The sequence below is a fragment of the Eschrichtius robustus genome, chromosome 9 (genome assembly GCF_028021215.1).
Source record: "Eschrichtius robustus isolate mEscRob2 chromosome 9, mEscRob2.pri, whole genome shotgun sequence".
NCBI lineage: Eukaryota > Metazoa > Chordata > Mammalia > Artiodactyla > Eschrichtiidae > Eschrichtius > Eschrichtius robustus.
Window position 1 is genome coordinate 62,173,971 of NC_090832.1, and position 20,127 is coordinate 62,194,097.

The 20,127-nt window shown below is 37.9% G+C and overlaps 1 protein-coding gene across 1 annotated transcript in view; it reads left to right on the forward strand.

The window, feature by feature from the left end:
• GPR63 (G protein-coupled receptor 63) overlaps positions 1 to 17,558 on the forward strand; it is a 54,143-nt gene extending 36,585 nt beyond the window's left edge. The window contains exon 2 of the mRNA XM_068551616.1: positions 12,467 to 17,558. Coding sequence (XP_068407717.1) covers positions 12,617 to 13,876 — 1,260 coding nt within the window. The 5' untranslated portion in view covers positions 12,467 to 12,616 and the 3' untranslated portion in view covers positions 13,877 to 17,558. The remainder of the gene's footprint in view (positions 1 to 12,466) is intronic.
• The last annotated feature ends 2,569 nt before the right edge of the window (positions 17,559 to 20,127 follow it).

A 20,127-nucleotide genomic window follows, 5' to 3' on the forward strand; every position in this document is an offset into this window, starting at 1 on the left:
AAATTTATTTGTAGACTGTTTTTCTAAATTTTAAAGCAGAATGCCCAATAAAGATGATTGCTTTTGTAAAAATGAAATCAAGTTGAAATTTGGGCTATTTCTGAGCTGAAATGCCTGTTTCTTTATTTCTGGCTCCCCCTAGAGAACTCAAGAGTAGACTGAGTATATTTGTGTCCATCCTGGTGTGTTCTTTGTCTACCGTTCCCCTTTTCTAGTTAGAATCTCTAGACAAGTATTAAGGGCCACTATAGGTAAAGAAGATGGATTTATGTGTGATGCATGGTCTCTTTCCTCTTTTAGTGTTAATTTTATTTCTTTTCTGAATGAGAGGAAAGATACGGGTGAAGGGAGGAATCCTTTGAGACCAAGTGAAATTTTTGGCTGAGAGTGTGGTGAGTATCAGAGAAGGGCAGTGGTGTGATGCCTTTCCTCCTCCAGCATTGCCTGTGGCCCAGAGTGGGAGAGAGATGCTCAGTAACCCAGGATATGAGTGCTTCTTCTCTTAGGCATTTTCCTTTCCTTTAGATTTTCACTTTGCTCAAGACAAAAGCAGACAGTCTGAGTAAGGCCAGTATTTCAAATTCTTACCTGTTTTTATTTTACTGTGCCAGTTATGAATTTGCTAGAACACTTCGGTTATCTTATTAGTCCTCTGCTGGTCTTTACTAGAGGCCAAATATGTGTATACTTCACTCCTTAAGGGACAGAAGAGTTCTAGAACAGCAGCAGTTGTTTTAATTTCTCGACCTTCCCAGCAGCCTGGGCTCAGTGGACTCAAGGTCACCCTTTAGAGTGTGTACAATGAGCTAGGACCCGGGGAGGTGGGAGGTGTCTGCTGGGAGTCCTGAGAAGCCTGAACCCAGGGCCTTCACTGGGCCCAGTTTGTCAAGAAGATCCACAAACTAGATGGCTTGCTTCTCTTCTCCATGGTTAAAGGGTGCTCTAAATGGTTACTGCATTTTTAGCATCACTAGAGTACACAGCTTTGTGTTAGGGCTGATAGGTTATAAAGAAGATAGGCTGCATCCTGCGTCCTGTTTTATATAGGGAACAGTGAGGAAAGTTCCACAGAATAATAAAGATCAGTATTGGATTAATAAAAAAAAACTTTTAAAAAACCAGGAGTAAAGAAGGAAAATATATTTTGCACCCTTATTTTCACACTAGAGAGGAAATCCGTTTTGTTAGTTTGATGTATGTTCTTCTATTTGTCTGCTTAAACATATACATTTACATGTACATACACACATATATACACACATCTACATACATACACAACTGAGAATATGTTGTATGTCATTCTGCAAGTTGATTTTTTCACTCAGTGTTTGTGAATATTCTCTGGTGTCACTATTATGGATTAGCTTATTGTTTGTGATAGCTTGTGTATACTATAATTCATTTAACTACTATTTTATTGATGATCATTTAGAAAGGGTCTAGTTTTTCACTCTTAAATAATCCTGCAATAAATATCCTTATCTTCATGTTTCTGCTTTTATTTCTATAATGTGGAATTCCAGATAGTGTTTAAATTGTTTATTTTTGATATTGAAAAATACTTCCTGTTTACCCTCCAAAAAGCTGAACAAGTTTATACTTCCACAAAGGTGTACGATAAAGATATGAGTTGCATAAAATAGTTGGAAGTGCTGTAGAAAGATCATGGTTATAATATGTTGTATTTTGATGGCACTTTGTATTTTATAATCCTCTTGCAACCTATCTTATTTAATTCTCATAACCACTGTGTGGTATGGTTTTATGTCTGCATTTATGGGGATTGCATTGAATCTGTGGATAGCTTTGGGTAGTATGGATATTTTAATAGCACTCTTCCATCCATGAACTCAGGATATCTTTCCATTTATCTGTGTCTTCTTACAGTTTCTTTCATCAAAATCTTATGGTTTTTATTGTACAATCTTTCACCTCCTTGGTTAAACTCGTTGCTATTGTAAATGAGATTGCTTTCTTAATTTCTCTTGCAGGTAGTTTGTTGTTAGTGTATGGAAACACAACTGATTTTGTGCGTTGATTTTATATCCTGAAACTTTACTGAGTTTATTTATTAGTTCTAATAGGATTTTCTCTAAGATCATGTCATCTGCAAAAAGCAATGATTTTACTTCTTTCTTTCCAATTTGGATGCCTTTTATTTTTTTTCTTGTCTATATTTTTAATGTGGCTAGGACTTTCTAGTACTATGTTGAATAAAGTAGTAAGAGTGGGCATCCTTGTCTTGTTCCTGATCTTAGAAGGAAGGCTTTTCACTTTTGAGTATGATATTAGCTGTGGGTTTGTCATATATGCCCTTTATTATGTTGAGGTACATTCCTTATATACCTAATTTATTTTGAGTTTTTATCATGAAAATATCTTGAATTTTGTCAAATGCTTTTTCTGCATCTATTAAAATGGTCATGTGATTTTTATCCTTCATTCTGTTAATATTTGCATATGTTGAATCATTTTTGCATCCTAGGAATCAATCCCACTTGATCATAGTGTATGATCCTTTTAATGTGCTCTTGAATTCTGTTTGCTAGTATTTTGTTGAGGATTTTTGCATCTATGTTTATAAGGGATATTGGCTTATAAATTTTATTTTCTTGTAGTATCCTTGTCTGGCTTTGGTATCAGGGTAATGCTGGCCTTATAAAATGAGTTTGGAAGTATTGTTTCCTCTTCAGTATTTTGGAAGAGTTTGAGAAGGATTGATATTAATTCTTTAAATGTCTGGTAGAATTCAACAGTGAAGCCGTCTGGTCCTGGCTTTTATTTGTTGGGAGATTTTAAATTACTGATTCAATCTCCCTGCTCATTATTGGTCTGTTCAGATTTTCTATTACTTTATGATTTAGTCTTGGTAAGTTGTATGTTTCTAGGAATTTGTCCATTTCTTCTGAATTATCCAGTTTGTTGGTATTTAATTCCTCATACTTAAAATGGGGATTATAATAGTAATAGTCTCAGAGTTGCTATGAAATTTTTAAAAAGCTAATTTATATATATTAAAAAAGCTTAAGACATTCTTTCACACTCTACTTTCTAGAAAAACTCAGGAGAAAAGAAGTTATCCTCTTTTAAGAATACAAATTCCTGCTTTGAGTATGGACTAAATATCTTGATATGCTTCTACGTACTTAAAAACAAAATTCTAAATGTTTGTTTTTGAATTGCCACTGTTTTATTCCAAATGTGTAACTGAAAAGGTAGAGATATTTAGCTTTCTGATTATTTTTCTCTGTATACATATGGGATATTCTGTGAAAGAAAGGAAGTACAGATATTAAACATACTGATCTTATGATTGACAGTTTAATTTGACAAAATTATCCAGGATGTGAGTGTATTCCAATGAGAACCAAGTGTTCCATGATGGAAGTAGTCCATGTAATCAACCTGCCACCAGATGGCTGGCGGGTGCCCCAGACAATGATGCCATATTCACTAAGTCAAGTTTTGGCCTCAGTGTTGTCAGATTAAGTACTAAGTGGCTGTAGCCAGATTCATTTTGGTGAGTGGAAATCCTATGTTGCTGAGCCATGTACAACTTCCATCTGTACTTCCATGGCCACTTTGTTCATAATCCCTTTTGAGAAGAACAAGAGTAGAGAAAAAGGTTGGTTGACCTCTGTAGAATGCATCATCTTCTCTACCAGATTATTTAGCTCCTTATCTATGAAGTTGCTATTTGGTGAGCATGTATATGGCCAGCCAAACCATCAGCTACTGTCCACGAATGAGTGTAGATCAGTACTTCTGACATGTCTCTTTCAAAATGAACAACCAGGTACGGTAGGCCCTCTGTATTTGCTGGTTCTGCATCTGCAGATTCAACCAACGGCCAGTCGAAAACACTTGGAAAAACATTCAGAATGTTTCAAAAAGCAAAACTTGAGTTTGCTGCACACCAACTATTTACATAGCTTTTACATTGTATTTACAACTATTTACATAGCATTTACATTGTATTAGGTGTTAAAAGTAATCTAGAGATGATTTAAAGTACACAGGAAAATGTGTGGGTTATATGCAAATACTATGCCATTTTATGTAAAGGACTTGAGCATCCTTGGATTTTGATATCAGTGGGGGTCCTGGAACCAATCCCCTGGGATACCGAGTAATGACTATATACCATTCAAAGCTTTGCCCTCTGGGAAGTTTTCCCTTTGCTGTGACCTTAAGGGCTCCTGAGTGGGGCTGTAGTGTTACAACTCTTCACGCTTGGGTGGCACCAATATATTGTATAGAACCATTTCTAAATCACGCCTGAATTTTTCTTCTTTAGTTAACTGGTTGGTCATAAGGAACTCGTCTTAGTGAGGCCACAGGTGACGTTTGAAGAGAGGATCAGTGTAGCAAGAATAAGAGCTGTGGGAATATGAGCCACTTGCTTATGTTAACCTAACTGTGCTCATAGGACTTGCCAGGCCTGATTTCATACACATCTCTCCCGTTTAAGGTTGAAGAGCTCTGTGCATACCCAATTTTATGGCTTTGGAAGGTCAGATAATCCTGTTCACGTGGAATGCTCATGCTATATAGCTTTGTTCAAAATCCTAAAGGTCTCTGTTCACCTATAAAGGTTGTGATTCACCTATAGAAGGACTGCCAAATGCCATACTATGTAGCAGCCCCTATCTGCCACAGACACTTAAAACACCAGTGAAGCTGTTGGGTCATGTAGCCCAAGTGGCAAAGCAGCTGTCATGGCACTCTGGACCTGTTGCTGAGCCTTCTCTTATTAAATGTCCCACTCAAACCTGGCAGCTTTGCAAGCTACTTAATAAGTGGGTTAGAATAACATACCCAAATAAGTATATGATGCCATCAAAATCCAAAAAGCCTACGAAGTACTGTGCCTATTTTTTAGTGGTAGAAAGAGATATCTTGACCTACTACAAGATCCCTAGAAAGTTTACAAAGATGGTAGGCCAAATTTTTGAAGTAATCTTTCCCCACCTTTGGCACACCTGTGTTTTACCAAGGATAGAGTAGTTACTACTTACTTCTCAGTCAGCACGTAATGGAAAGCATGACATTCTACAGATGGAGAGGCACTCAAGGTCCCTGTGGACTAGATTATGAGAGTGTGCTGGAGAGCTGATAGAACCCTGAGGTAGCGTAGTAGGGTGCCAGCTGGAGCCAAACTGCTCAGGCATTCTTTGCTAGCACATATAAAGAAAAAAATAATAATTTGCCCAATCAATAGCTGTGTACCAGATGCCAGGGAGTGTGTTTATTTATTCTAGCAAAGAAATCACATCTGGTACAGCATCTGCACTCTGCAAGATCCATCTGTTTTCTCTAATGCCAGATAGGCAAGTCGAATGTGGATGTGTTAGGAATGATCACCTTCATCCTTTAAGTCCTTGATGATGACCCTAATCTCTGCAGTCTCTACAGGAACAAAGTGTTGCTTTTGGTCTCCGGCTTTCATAGGTAGAGGTAGTTCTAGGAGTTTCACCTGGGCTTTCTTACATTATAGCCCTAACTCCACACGTCTGGGAACCAGTGAGGGAGTCTGCCAGCTGCTGAGTGTGTCGGTACCAACTCCACATTTCAGAACTGGGAAAATAATGATGGCATGAGTTCTGGGGTGAGTGGTAGCTGGAAGTGAGCACAGACTCCATTAATCATGTGACTTCTATAAGCCCCTACTCCGAATGGTGGAACACGGTACCATTTTGGGTCTCCAGGAATGAGAGTCATTTCAGAGCCATATCCAACAATCCCACAAAGTTCTGATTATTTCCCCTTCCTCAATGTATACCCTGGTAATTGGTTGCAGGTTTTTTGGGGAAGACTGGAAGATTTATAGTATAAATTTATAGCTGTGTAGCAAGGTCTTTCCTCAAAGGGGCCTGGCTTCCTTGAATACAGGAGGTTCTAGGTCTGTGTCCTGGCTCAAGTTTGGGAATTGATTGAGGAGTTGCATTTTTCTATTTTATAGCTTTGCTGCTTATACAGATCAAGTAGCACTTGGTAGCTTTCTAACTATTTCTCTCTTAGAAACACCATGATCAAACACCAGTGATCTCTGCAGGTCAGACTATTCTGATTTCAGCTTTTGCTCGCTGCCCATTTTGATAATCATGCTCACCTCATCTTTTGTTAAGTACTGTCACTGAGCCCCTGCCACTCTGAGATACTGTCATCCCCATTCAATTTAGGAACCCATTTCTTGGATGACAACATTGCCCATTGTCATTCCTGGTCTTCAGAGAGTAGCTACTATAGAGATCTTCAAGGATGCTGCTGGTCCTTTCAACCAGTGTATCTCTCAAAGACTTGGTGAAGGCAGTGCCCTCTGGATCCTACCAAGTGATGTAGTTACAAGTAGGTGAGCAGGTCTTACATGATAAATCCAGTTCAGCATTCCTATCTTCTGAAGTCTTTGGATAGTTCCCTCTCTACCAAGGAGTTACGGCATCTCAGTTTCATGTAGTGTAGGTTACCTTTGGGACAAGGCTTCCATCAACCAACTGAACATACTATTAGAGCCATTTTCAACCATTTGAGCTAGCACAGGGAATCCAGAATCTTGGTTTAGTGTGCCCATATCAATAAATTTGATCTGATCTAACATTATATTCCTTCTAAGCTGACTCAATACCCTCAGCATCCATTTCCATACACACTCCCTGGTTTCTGTCTATGTAAATTGGAATTATCTTGCATATCTTTTGATATAAATGGTACTTCTTTCTAGGTCACAATTTATACCTCACACTGGATTCTGCTGGGACTTGATTCTGGTCGTAGGTGTAGAAGCAACAGAGGTAGATGGGGCAGGGTCATTAGGAAGGGCAAAAGTCCCTTGCAAGATGCTATCTTAGGTGAGGCCCTTACTGATTTTTCAGGCAAAGAGAGAGCTAACCTCATTAGGCAAGGGAGGAAAAGCTATTACTGTTGGCAAAGAAGACTGCAGCACAAGGTCCTAAGCCTCAGCTTCATCAAAATCCCCATATATCCTCATCCCAATTTTCAGGCCCCTACTCCTTCCCAGTCAGGCCCTAACTTTAACAGAAGAGACTCTGTAAGGTTGGGAATTCAATTTGCATTGTAACATTGCCAACCATAGGATTAGACTTTGATTTAGTTTTCAGAAATTCCATTTCTGGGGCAATACGAGATAAAAGTTTTCTTTCACTGTTGTTGAAGAAGCTTTCTGGATCTTCATCTAATCCTTGAGCTTGGAATTTGAAGTTCTCAATTTAATTTTTCTCTCCTCCAGAAATTCAAATTCCAGGCGCCACCCCAGACCACAGACTTAGAGACTCAGGGGGTGCGGCTCAGGAGTCTGTATTTTAACAGGTGCTCCAGGTGATCCTTATATACCCTCAACTTTGAGAACCACTGATGTAGAACAACACCTTCAAAATTCTCAGAGAAAATTATTTTCAGCTGAGAATTCTAAACTGAGACAATTAGTATGAACAAATAAAGACTTATTCAAACATACAGGACTCAAAATTTACCTCCCTTGTGTTCTTCTTCAAAAGCAATTGGTTCCTGGAAAAGAAGGAAGTGAACAAAGGAAGCAGTGAAGTGGAAAACAAAGGACCTAGGAAATATGGAAGCCAAGAGCCCAAGGCAGAAAGGAGGATTTCCAAGATGGTAGTAAAGAGATGTTTCTGGCTGGCATCTTTGTAACAGAGAGAAGTGTATCACTTCAGGGAGGGACATGAGGCCAAAAGAATGACTCCAAGATAAAAATGTAGCTGATAAATCTGACCTTCCAAAGTATAACACTTCTAGATATAAAATCTCTCAGGTGGAGCAGGTAAAAAATATTGATAGTTATTTTTAAAAATTGAAAATAAAAAGTAAATTATTAATTCTAGGAAATCCAAAATTTATACAAGAAAGAAAACATTCTTTTAGCTTATCAGTAAATATACTATTAGCCTAAATACATTAATAGAAACACTAACTTCTGTAATTCAAAATTTTCAAATAAAGATTTTGGTAGTATGAAGGGATGAGAAGTAAGTTAGGAGGTGCTATGGCAGCTAAACCCTTATCCTAATAGGAAATCAGGATGTAATATACAATATTGATAAACCAAAATGTAGCAATTTCTTCATATTATTTAGATATATAAAGAATAAGTACGTTTGATAAAAACCTTTAAAATAATTAAAAATGACTACCTCTAAAAACAGAAGTGGAATGGTGAAGGGTAGTACAGGATTTGACTGCCATTGAAAAACTTTTGATAATTTTTAAAGCAAAATTATGTGCATATAATGTATAAATAAATATTAAAATGAGTAAAGAAGAAATTCTCTGATCTGACAAAGCATAATGCAAATAAATATAATTTACCATATATGCATTGGCTGTGTGCAAAGCACAGTAGTCATAGGGGACAGTGAGATTTATAAAATCAGTCTCTGCCTTTTAGGAACATATACTTTTTCCAGAGAATTGAAACAAATATCTAAAGCACTGGAATTGCAGATAAGACTAAAGGACGAAGACCAGGGGAATTCTACAACCTCCACTGCCCATTCCAGCCTGTGAAGCCCCAGTAATTGTGACATTCTGGCATACCCCAAACATAAAACACTTACTTGTGTCATTAATCTGATTGCCCCAATGTTGTCTCTGTAGATGCTATAAAACAAGAGAAAGAATCATAAATTCAATCACTTCTGCCATACGTGAGTTTTATGTGTGTACATACATGTGAGGTGTGTGTATATATGTATGTGTGTATGAATATATACACATATATGTACCTTCACTTACAATTTTAATTTTTTCTTAGAATATGTATAAGAGTTTCTGACAAAGGGCAAATAAAGAGTAGCCTAGATTAAACATTAGGACTGTTAAGCAAATATTACTGACCTGAGCTAATTTTCTACTGTTCTTATGTTGCTACTGTCCCATTTCCTCTGGAAGTACAAATTTTAAGTATAAAACTTTAATTTAGTCTTCTGTGAAATTCAAAGAAACTGCAGGTCACAATGGTATTTGATGAGAATACCTAAGAGGAAAGAATCTTTCAACATAGTTACAATGAGTATTCTAAAGCTCTGCTTTGGTTATTACACTTTGCAGTGAGAAAAGAAAGGCCAGAGAATATTTCTATTCTGGTAGCCAGGAGTACAATGAATGAAGAGCATGTACAGATACCAGGGCAAAGGCATTATTAAGTTCATGTATGTTACGTTCCCTGTTATTAGAAATTAGAGTTCTTTTCCTTAATGTTTAACTATAACATTGCTTTTGTTTAGTCCTTTTATAGATTCTTTATATATTTGGGAAATTTACCATTTCTATTTAACGAGCACTGAAAAACTGATTGGAAGCTCTGTGTGTGTGGGTTGGCCTTGATAGTGGGTGGGCTTCAGTATCCAGGATAACTGGGCACCAAGCTGGCATTTTTCTTGGGACAACATCAAATGTTAGTATCTAGAATTTTTTCTTCTAGGGCTTTTTAAGTTACTGGAAAAGACGAGTCCTTCAGTCCTGCGTGGTAGCATATGCCTGGCTGCTGGCCGTCTGGGAACAGGGTGGAGATGGGGGCTAGGTTCTCATGCTGAATGTGCAGACATTCATCCAGTCCTGCTGTGTTCAGCCCTGCACTAATATGCTAAAGTTTAGTGCTTATCAGGTTCAGTTGTGGCAGGGACTTGGGCTACTGGCACAGGAGTACGTGCTTTCATGTGGTTGCTGGAGGAGAAGACCCCCGAGCCTGGAGTGGGGTTCTGATGGCTCTGTGTATAGATTTTTCAATTTCCCAGTTTTCAGCCACACCTACACTTACTGTGGTAACTGGTACCTCCTAATCCAGAGCTTCTCTGGGGATCTACAGGGTGTTTCAGCTTCTTCTAAGCATATTTCTGTGGAAGTATTGAAGATAAAAAGTTCTCTGTTCTACTTTGTTCAGTTACCACACCACCATCTGCCTTTTGCTTTGAAACATTTAAAAAAATCTCTTATCTATTGATGTATCTTTTATCCATACTTCTTGTCCTTTTGAGTTGTACATTTTAATTTTAAAAATCCCTTTACTGTCATTTCAGTGTAATCTTAGGTGGTGGTTCGGTCCTGTTTAACCAGAAATCCAGGCACCGTTTGTTCATCACTGTCTCTCCAGTGCCTGGCTCATAGTAGGCTCTGAAATAAATATTTGATGGACGAATAATTGAGTGACTTGAGTTAGAAGTGTTTACAATGGCAGTAAAATGTTGTGACTATATACACACATGTAACAACCTTAAAAAGCATCTTTTAAATTATGGTTTTGTTTTGGCTCCGTTCCATTTTTTGTTTTAGTTCCTCAACATGGTCGAGAAAACTAAGTGTGTGCTATCTTCAGGGTGGATATGTTTGTTTACTTGGTCAAGCACAGTTGTCACTGTTACCTTAGGCTTAATATACACATTTGCCTAAGGTACACGTTTATACTTTTTCTCTAGAGATAGAATCGTATTGAGGCTGATTTATGTAGCAAGCACAGTCTTTATTCTCATTTGTATGTATATTTAGGTAGTTATAAAGAGACTTGTGGTGATTATGGTGTAAAGCTACCACTGCCCCTTTTCCCATTGGCCCTTTTTGGTTAATAAAGTTTGGGAGTCACTGGATTAGTGGAGCATCTTATCCAGGTATGTTTTGCATTTCAAAGTGAACATGTGAGGATGGATAACATCTAGTAGAGACAAAGAAATTAAGCTATAACAGTGAAAGTGTATAGTACCGTTAATATTTTGAACAAACAGATGAATATTCTCCTTCTTCATAAGGTTAGCCCTGGACCACAAATTGGGGATTGTAGAGAGATACGAGTATGGTAGAGAGCCCACGATTTGGCTACAGTGCTGGATCTTGGGTCTCGTAAATGGGATGCTTCTACCCTCAATACTATAGGAAATGAATAAATGAACTTTTAGCATTTACCGCTAAGATCAATGAGTAATTGTAAATTCATATAATGAGAAAATTACAGCATTGTCTTAAACTACTATGCACCACCCCCCTCAATCTTAGGGATTTATTAAAGGAATCTACCCAGAAATCCAAAGAGAGTTCTTTCTAATTAAAGAGATTAAAGTTAGCTCTCCAGTAAAGAAGTAAGAACCTGCATAACAAAAGTGGGTTAGGAAGATAGTAGATTAGGGAAGTCCTTTACAGAAAACTCCAGGGTCACAGAAATTAAGAAGTTGGGGGTTAGGATAAGAGAAAGGTGATAGGGCTTCCCTGGTGGCGCAGTGGTTGAGAATCTGCCTGCCAATGCAGGGCACACGGGTTCGAGCCCTGGTCTGGGAAGATCCCACGTGCCGCGGAGCAACTAGGCCCGTGAGCCACAATTACTGAGCCTGCGTGTCTGGAGCCTGTGCTCCGCAACAAGAGAGGCCACGATAGTGAGAGGCCTGCGCACCGCGATGAAGATTGGCCCCTGCAACTAGAGAAAGCCCTCGCACAGAAACGAAGACCCAACACAGCCAAAAATAAATAAATAAATAAATAAATAATAAAAATAAAGGAATTCTTTTAAAAAAAAAAAAAAGAGAGAAAGGTGATAAACTTTTTGGAGCAAGAAAGCGAAATGTTTTCTAGAATGCATTCTTCACGCCTGAATATTTTCCTAGCCATCTTCTTTAGAATCCCCATCTTTATTTCTTGGTTGACATCTATCAAGTTGCTGACATACAAGTCTTAGGGAGAAGAAATTGAGAAGATAGAAGTATTTGTATCAGAAAATAAAGGGTGGAAATGGGTGCATGGGAAAGAAGAGAGAATAGGAGAAGCAAAGAGAGCTTTAGAAAAGAAAGGAAGTCTTAAAAATATGACCAAGACGTTTTACAGATAATTTTTCTTCTCTTCTTGAATAACTTCTCCAGTAGTTATGTTTTGGGAGTTCTGGGAAGAAACACAAATAAAATAGAAAGCCAGGAAACTGTTTCAGACCCTTCATTGGAAATAACCTAGTTCCTACTTGTGAAAGTGTTAAAGCAAAAGTGTCTGATTATCATGTGGTTAAATAGGATACTGATTTCAAGGTTCTTTGCCAACTAGTTTTGTGCTAATGTAAAAATGGAATATGAACCTGTACCAAAGAGCTATCAAGAATACTCTCAGGAGAACCATTATTAATAAAATCTGTATTAATAGTGACTGTGGAAAGGCTATGCTGCTCCTGGAAATTTAGAAGAAAAATTAACTGTAAAGTTATAATTTTTGCCTTTAAGGCAGTAATACATTTTCATTCTTTTCACTTTCACTTTATACATGAATGTCATGAAACTTCCATTGTAGTTGACTAAAAATGAAACAACAGAACAACAGTACTTTAGTGATGACTAGGATAGAGACTTAAATATTTTTAAAGGGTTAAAAAAAAGCACAAAACTGGTCCTTCATGATGAACAGTAAGAAGTCAAATGTTATTTACAAAACCCATTCCCATTCATTTTTTGTGTTTTGGGCTTGTTTTCAGGCAAAAGGACTCCTATGGAAGATGGAAGTCTTTGTCCGTTTTCCAGAGTGTGTTTCCAAGCCCATCAGTGAAACATGATCCTGCTGCTCTGTGTTGAAATGCTTGAAGAACACCTACATCTCTGCCGGCGCCTTGCATCCTGCTGAAACCATGGTCTTCTCTGCAGTGTTGACTGCGTCCCATACTGGGGCATCCAACACAACATTCGTAGTTTATGAAAGCGCCAACATGAATATTACGGTCCCTCCACCGTTCCAGCATCCCGACATTGGTCCGCTGCTTAGATACAGTTCTGAAACCATGGCTCCCACCGGGATGAGTTCCTTGACACTGAATAGTACAGCTGTGCCCCCAACACCAGCAGTTTTAAAGAGCCTAAACTTGCCTCTCCAGATCATCCTATCTGCTATAATGATATTTATTCTGTTTGTGTCTTTTCTTGGGAACTTGGTTGTTTGCCTCATGGTTTACCAAAAAGCTGCCATGCGCTCCGCCATTAACATCCTCCTGGCCAGCCTGGCTTTTGCAGACATGTTGCTTGCAGTTCTGAACATGCCCTTTGCCTTGGTCACCATTCTTACCACCAGATGGATTTTTGGGAAATTCTTCTGTAGGGTATCTGCTATGTTTTTCTGGTTGTTTGTGATAGAGGGAGTAGCCATCTTGCTCATCATTAGCATTGATAGGTTTCTTATTATAGTCCAGAGGCAGGATAAGCTAAATCCATATAGGGCTAAGGTTCTCATTGCAGTTTCTTGGGCAACTTCTTTTTGTGTAGCTTTTCCTTTGGCAGTAGGAAACCCTGACCTGCAGATACCTTCCCGAGCCCCGCAGTGTGTGTTTGGGTACACAACCAATCCGGGTTACCAGGCTTATGTGATTTTGATTTCTCTCATTTCTTTCTTCCTACCCTTCCTGGTGATACTGTATTCGTTTATGGGCATACTCAATACCCTTCGGCACAACGCCTTGAGGATCCATAGCTACCCTGAAGGTATATGCCTCAGCCAGGCCAGCAAACTGGGTCTCATGAGTCTACAGAGACCCTTCCAGATGAGCATTGACATGGGCTTTAAAACACGTGCCTTCACAACCATTTTGATTCTCTTTGCTGTCTTCATTTGCTGCTGGGCCCCATTCACCACTTACAGCCTTGTGGCAACATTCAGCAAGCACTTTTACTATCAACACAACTTTTTTGAGATTAGCACCTGGCTACTCTGGCTCTGCTACCTCAAGTCTGCATTGAACCCACTGATTTACTACTGGAGGATTAAGAAATTCCATGACGCCTGCCTGGACATGATGCCTAAGTCCCTCAAGTTTTTGCCGCGGCTCCCTGGCCACACAAGGCGACGGATACGCCCCAGTGCTGTCTACGTGTGTGGGGAACATCGGACTGTGGTGTGAATATTGGAACTGCCTGACGTTTTGGGTGATGGTTGTTCTTTATCTGACTTTGAATTTTTTTCTCGTGGCTTCTCCACTTAAACTATATTGTTTTTCATAGGGTGTGTGTGTGTGTGTGTGTGCAGTGTAAAGAAAGAATGGTCATTAGTTATATAAGTCTGTTACCAAGGATACACAATAGGGAAGTGATCACACGTGTTACCTCCAGGGTTCAAGAGAAATCCTTGATTTAGGGTGGGGAGATGGTTTTCTGTTCCTTTGATTGATTTTGTTTTTCTAGTAGGAATCAGGATTGTGCTTTATTGAGCCTGCAGTTACAGTGAATTGTAGGTATTCTGTATGCTGCTAAGATATGCTTTGTCGAGTTTATCAATTATTTTTTTCTGGAAGACACTGCTGCTTTTTGCCATCACATTGTAGCCAAAAACTACATACATCTCAGTAGATAAATATTTAGTTTTATTTAAAAAAATAACCCAAGGGGGTTAGTGACATTTTAAAGGTCATGAATATTTACTTTGGTGCACTTTAAGAAACAATGTACAAACTAATTCAGTCATGTTTTTCAGAATTGTTTTCATACATGACATGTTGTGCTTTAGGAAACATTGCATTATTTCTAGGAAGATAGTTTTTTAAAAATGTTTTGTCTGTGTGTACAGTTTTAAAGGAGGGAACATAAAAATGAAGAACTTTTTCTAAGCACAGTAGTGATTCTTTAGAGCAGTAGGGCAGAGTTGAGGAGATGGAGCACCCTTGCAAATTTAAATGGGATGCAGTGAGGCTGTGGCTGGTGTGGGCTGTGGTGATTCCTTTTACCCAAGGATCCTCTGAGTCCAGTGGGGAGAAGGGGCACCATTTACTAGACGTCTGCCATGTGCCAGGCCCTGTGCATCATTTTATCCTCACAGCACCCCGTGAGGGAAGTATTATTTCTTCCTTTTTGCAGATGAAGAAGGCAAGTCTCAGAGAGACTAAAACCCTGCCCAAGGTTAGCGGTAGAGCTGGGATCCAAAAATCTGTCCGAGTCCTGAGACTGCATTTCTACTGTACCACACGGACACCTCGTTCAAGTTCAGGTTTGGACGTTTCATAGTCAAGAGGGAACTATGTGTATCCTTTCATTTTCTTTTAGACTAAAACCTTCTTTTTAAAAATAGCTTCATTTTTTGTATTGCCAAAAGAAATGTGAAACCATTACAGAAAGTCTGGAAAATAGAAAAGAAAAAATCATTTATAACTACCTTTCTAGAGTGGAACTAAAAATCTTAGATAAGTAAGGGTATAAGGAAATAAGGCAATTTTTTGGTTTGCAAAAAAACAAGTGACAATTACTGAGAAGTTAAATACAGCTGTATATAGGTCTTTGCCCTGTGGGTTTAGATGTTTCCAGTTGTCCAGCTGTATTTCTCAATGTTCTGGGTAGAACAGCATTGTTGCCCCAGTGCTTGCCCAGAGCAGAGCTGGCTATTGAAGAATGTGAATGTGCTCACAGGTGTGTCTCCTGTAAAGAGGTGAAGATAAGCCCTGGTCTGAGCCTAGAGCAAGTTTTCATTAAGGCAGGTCTGGGGTTTCAAATTATTTTTCTCTTGTTGATGTTCTGCCTCTCCCCTACCCCAGGTGCAACCAGGGCCTTTGGTGCCTTTCTCTCTCTAATCATGGGAACACATTATAAAACATCCCCCAGGGATGGGGCTTCAGACTATGGCCATAAGTGCTGAAAGTATAGCCTCTTGGCTACATCATGGGCTTTATAAATAGGCGAGTTAACCTTGAACACTTTTTGGATTTACAGCATGTTTTCAGAATTATAGTGCTTTGTGACCAGTGGGGAATGAGCCTCTTTTCTTCAGTTGTACAACCAGAGAGTTGGACTAGATGAATCTTCAAGGTCTTGTCCAACTCTAATGTGAGTAGAGATTTTTAAAGAGCCCAGCTGATGTCAACTTCACTCTTTGGTCTCCAGTATTATTTTTTTACGTTTTACTTCATTAGATGTTTCTTAAAATTGAATATCTGAAGAGCATATGGCACCATATCAGGAGTCAGGACTTTGGAAGGTGGATGTCATCATGAAAGACCTGGGAAACCCTGCTCTTGAGGCAGTTGTCATGGTGTTGGAACTCATTTTCCAGTTAACCTCTCTTTTGGGATTCAAGCATGTTATTCAACATGTTATTTTGAGATCATCTTCTGATGATACTCGCCTACCTCTTTGGTTTCTAATTTATATTATTCACAGGTAAAATTGCTTTTATCCATAGGGATCTTATAGAACATAAACACTGTAGTAGATATTAGTAGCACATTGAAGTGTATCATGCTTTCCACTTTCAATATAAACTAGATTTCAGGCAGATATTAGTAAGTATATTTGAAATTAGACTTTCTCTGAGGAAAGTCAGCATGATCTGTATTCATCTTACATATCGGCAGTAGGTCTTGAGACTCCTTTTGTGGTTGGAGTTGAAACTGAGCTTTTGTTTTCTTTGTCCTATTTTTATGAGCAATCCTTAGGTACTTTAATGCTGCCTGGTAGGCAAGTGCATCGTTTGGTGAGAGCTCTGGGGTGCCTGCTAAGAGGCTCAGTGTTTGTGAAAGACAACCGTGAGGGGCCTTTGTGAGAATTCAGCAACCACACTGAATAGCAGTTCTCTTTACACTGGATCGTCTTGATCAGATGACAGTTTACAAACCATTTTGAACGTTTTTATTATGTATACATTTTGAAAGCTTTAAAAAAAAAGTACTGTGGTGTACCTTTGAAAAATTTAGGTGCAGTATCATATGTTGCCTATTCTTCTATATTTGTTTGAGGGGAAAAAAAATACCACTACTGGTTATCACCACTTGCTGACAAAATCAGAAATGTTTTTGGTTTTGTTTTTCCTTCTGGCGAATAAGTAAGAAGCAGGAAAGAGATAATGAAATATTTGTGGTCAAAGAAAGAGTCAAAAGAAATCCCCAGTAGTCTGCAAGAGTGATATTCAGACTTTCATATGAATTTGTGTCTAAGTATTCCCGGGGGGCTTGTTAACAGTAGAGATCCCCAGGGCCGCCAGAGGGTCTGAGATTGGGCCCACAAATGCACACTTTTATTTTGTTGGGTATTTGGCCTGATGCTGATTCAAGTGGTCTCTGGGGCATACTTCAAAGAAACACTCCTGTGGAAAATATATCCACTTAAATATTGTCTGTTTTATCCAAAAAATGTTTGTTTTGTGTTGGAAGCCATTATCTCCTAGTGCATGGATAATCCGCATTGAGAGGAAAATCTGTGTATCATTGTGCCTAATTTGCTGCCACTCGTGTTAGTGCTGGATCACGCCAGTGTCAGCTTTACCGTCTTTCAACTGGCAAAATTCTGATAAACGATGTAGTTTCACAGAAGAGCAAAAAAGGTGACTTAATATTTGAAAGTCATGATTTTCAGGAGTCTGATTCCTCTAATATTTTCTTTTCTCATAGAGAGGTGTCTTTATTGTATGTATCCTCCTAAAGCGTATGAGGGGAATGCAAAGATTCATCCAATTCCTATTGCTGTGCTTATGCCAGCTGTGTTCAGTGGAAGCACGAAGAAAATAAAATAACCATTTTAATCTATGTATTTCAGTTGCTGACAAGGATATTTAACTTAATCTTGATCTTTGCTTTTGTTTACATGACAATATTTATGTATATATCACAGGAAAAATGTTCACTTGCTTGACATTTTATTCTTCCATGATTTTTAGTTTATGTTTAAAGGACTGTTTAATTCAAATTTATTTTCACAACCATAGTCTTCATTGAAAACTCGATTTTTATAATAATAAATGAAAACATCAAAGCACATGTTTGTTATTACAAGTAAATGGTAATACAGTTCTTAGATATATATTGGTACTAGTCCTTTGTAATTAAAATTAATTTATTTTACAATAGTACCTAACCTATATGAAAAAACCACTTTGAATTTTGGGTTGCAATATTCAGAATCAAAATGTATGATTATTTGTGCATATTCTTATTACAACCAGGAAAAGAGCTCCCAATAAGAAAATGAATAAAAGTTTAACATTTCTAAAAGTGAAGTTTTTTTAAAAGGACTACTTCATTTATCTTAGAAAAAATTGTCATGAACAATACTTTCTGTTAAATTAAAATCTGAGTTTAGTTTCAAATCCTGCTTCCTTTGGGTTTTTATTTTCAAATTAGCTCTTAAAGCCTGTATGTGTATTCTAGTTTTAGAAATTCTCAGAGTAATTAAGGATGAAATGAAACTTGGCAAAAGACTATCAGTATTAAGAGACAGTTTTAAGACATTCTGTCTAGGAGAGTTATAAAAATTTTCCTGCTAAGTCATTTGAAATTGGATTGTCACTGGCAAAGCAGTGACGATGTTTGCTTCTATTTTGATGAAATGATTTCTTATTGCACTTCCTTTTCTAAAATCTAAGGCCTTTCTAAAACCTACTTTTAAATCTTTAGGAAATATCATTTATTTTTACATGAGTTTCAACTTTTTTGCCAATTAGACATGAGGGTTTTATTTTCTCTTTTTCACTTATATGCGATAGCTAAATATATTTATTTTTAAATTATAAAAGGTTGATTTACAAAGGAAGGTTGTTATTGAATCTATTATACATCTGATAGTTCTTTCTGAAATGGAAAGGTAAGAAAGATATAGCAAAATAGAGGAACCTGTTGAATTAAAAGCATTTGCACATCTATCATGAAAATAATTAGCCCCACTCAACTCATTCATAATAAAGAGAACCTTTAGGAGAAGTTTCTGCCTTCTATGTCAAGGTGCAGTCAATTAGATTTAATGCAAAAAGAAACAAAAATTTCATGGCTATCTCAGCATTTAACCCAGGGAAGCAGAACTAGTAGAAGATATTTATTAAGAGATTTATTGCAAGAATTGGCTTACATGATTGTGGGGCTGGCTGGGCAGATCTGAAAGCCAGAGGGCAGGCTGTCATGTAGGACAGGCTGGGAATCACAGGCACAAACTGAAGCTTGCTGTCCACAGGTGGAATTTCTTTTTCCTCAGAAAAGCCTCAGTTCTGCTTTTGACCTTTCAACTGGTTGAATCAGACCCACTCAGATTATCTAGGATAATCTCTTAGTTGATGTGGACTGATTGTAGACTTTAATCACATCTATGAAATACCTTCACAGCAACACCTAGATTAGTGTTTGATGGAATAGCTAGGGACTGTAGCCTGGCCAAAGGGACACATCAAAAGACCGTCACAGTGATGACATCCAAATGTAAAATATATAAAATCGGGACTTCCCTGGCAGTCCAGTAGTTAAGACTCTGAGCTTCCACTGCCGGGGGGCGCGCGTTCGATCCCTGGTTGGGGAACTAAGATCCTACGTGTTGCATGATGTGGCAAAAAAGTTTTAAAAAGTGATAATAAATAAAATATAAATTAAAAAAATATAATAAAATCCTTCTATGATGCTGTAGTGGTAGTATAAAAAACTAAGTCGCATAAATCTCAGTGTTGAGATTAATATAATGACCAAGATAAGTTTGTTGAAGAGGATGGGAAACATATTCTGACTGCATTATATTCAAATTCACATAATCACAGGGCACAATATCTCTGGATTTCACTGCAGCTATTGTGAAAGTTCTCAAAAGGGAGTAATAATCAATTGATTAGATGATTATGTAAATCAACTTTCTTCCTATGTACATTTTATTTGTGATACTTGCCAAGGATGATGCCTTTCTTCTAAGAAATTTGAAAGCAAATTAAAACAGTATTAACTCTCAGCATAAAAATATGCTACTAGTAATAATAATAATAATGATGATGGGTGCCATTTTTTGTCCACTTATTGTAGTGGACAAATCTATTTTAATCCACAGTATTTTCTCCTTTTTCCAACTGAGGAAACTATGTTCCCAAGAGATTAAGTAACTTTTTCAGGTAATAGCTTAGATTCAAATCTAGGCCTAATGCCACAGTTCATAGTTTTCTAGACCACCTTCCCCTGTTATTCCCCGATAACAGAACTGAGTCTCTAGTGAGACCAACTTACTAAGCATCATACTAGATGATGATTCCTCTCCATGCATTAGGTAAATAATCATAACAGAAAAACCTATACGTAAAGTTGTGGATGTTAACACAAAACCTAGGTTAGTTTGTTCTTGATTTTAAGTCATTAACTAGATTTGGCTAAATCAGAATTGAGACTGTCAAGCTGTCTGGGCCCCAGGGAGCCTTGGGTATACCAAAGCCCAG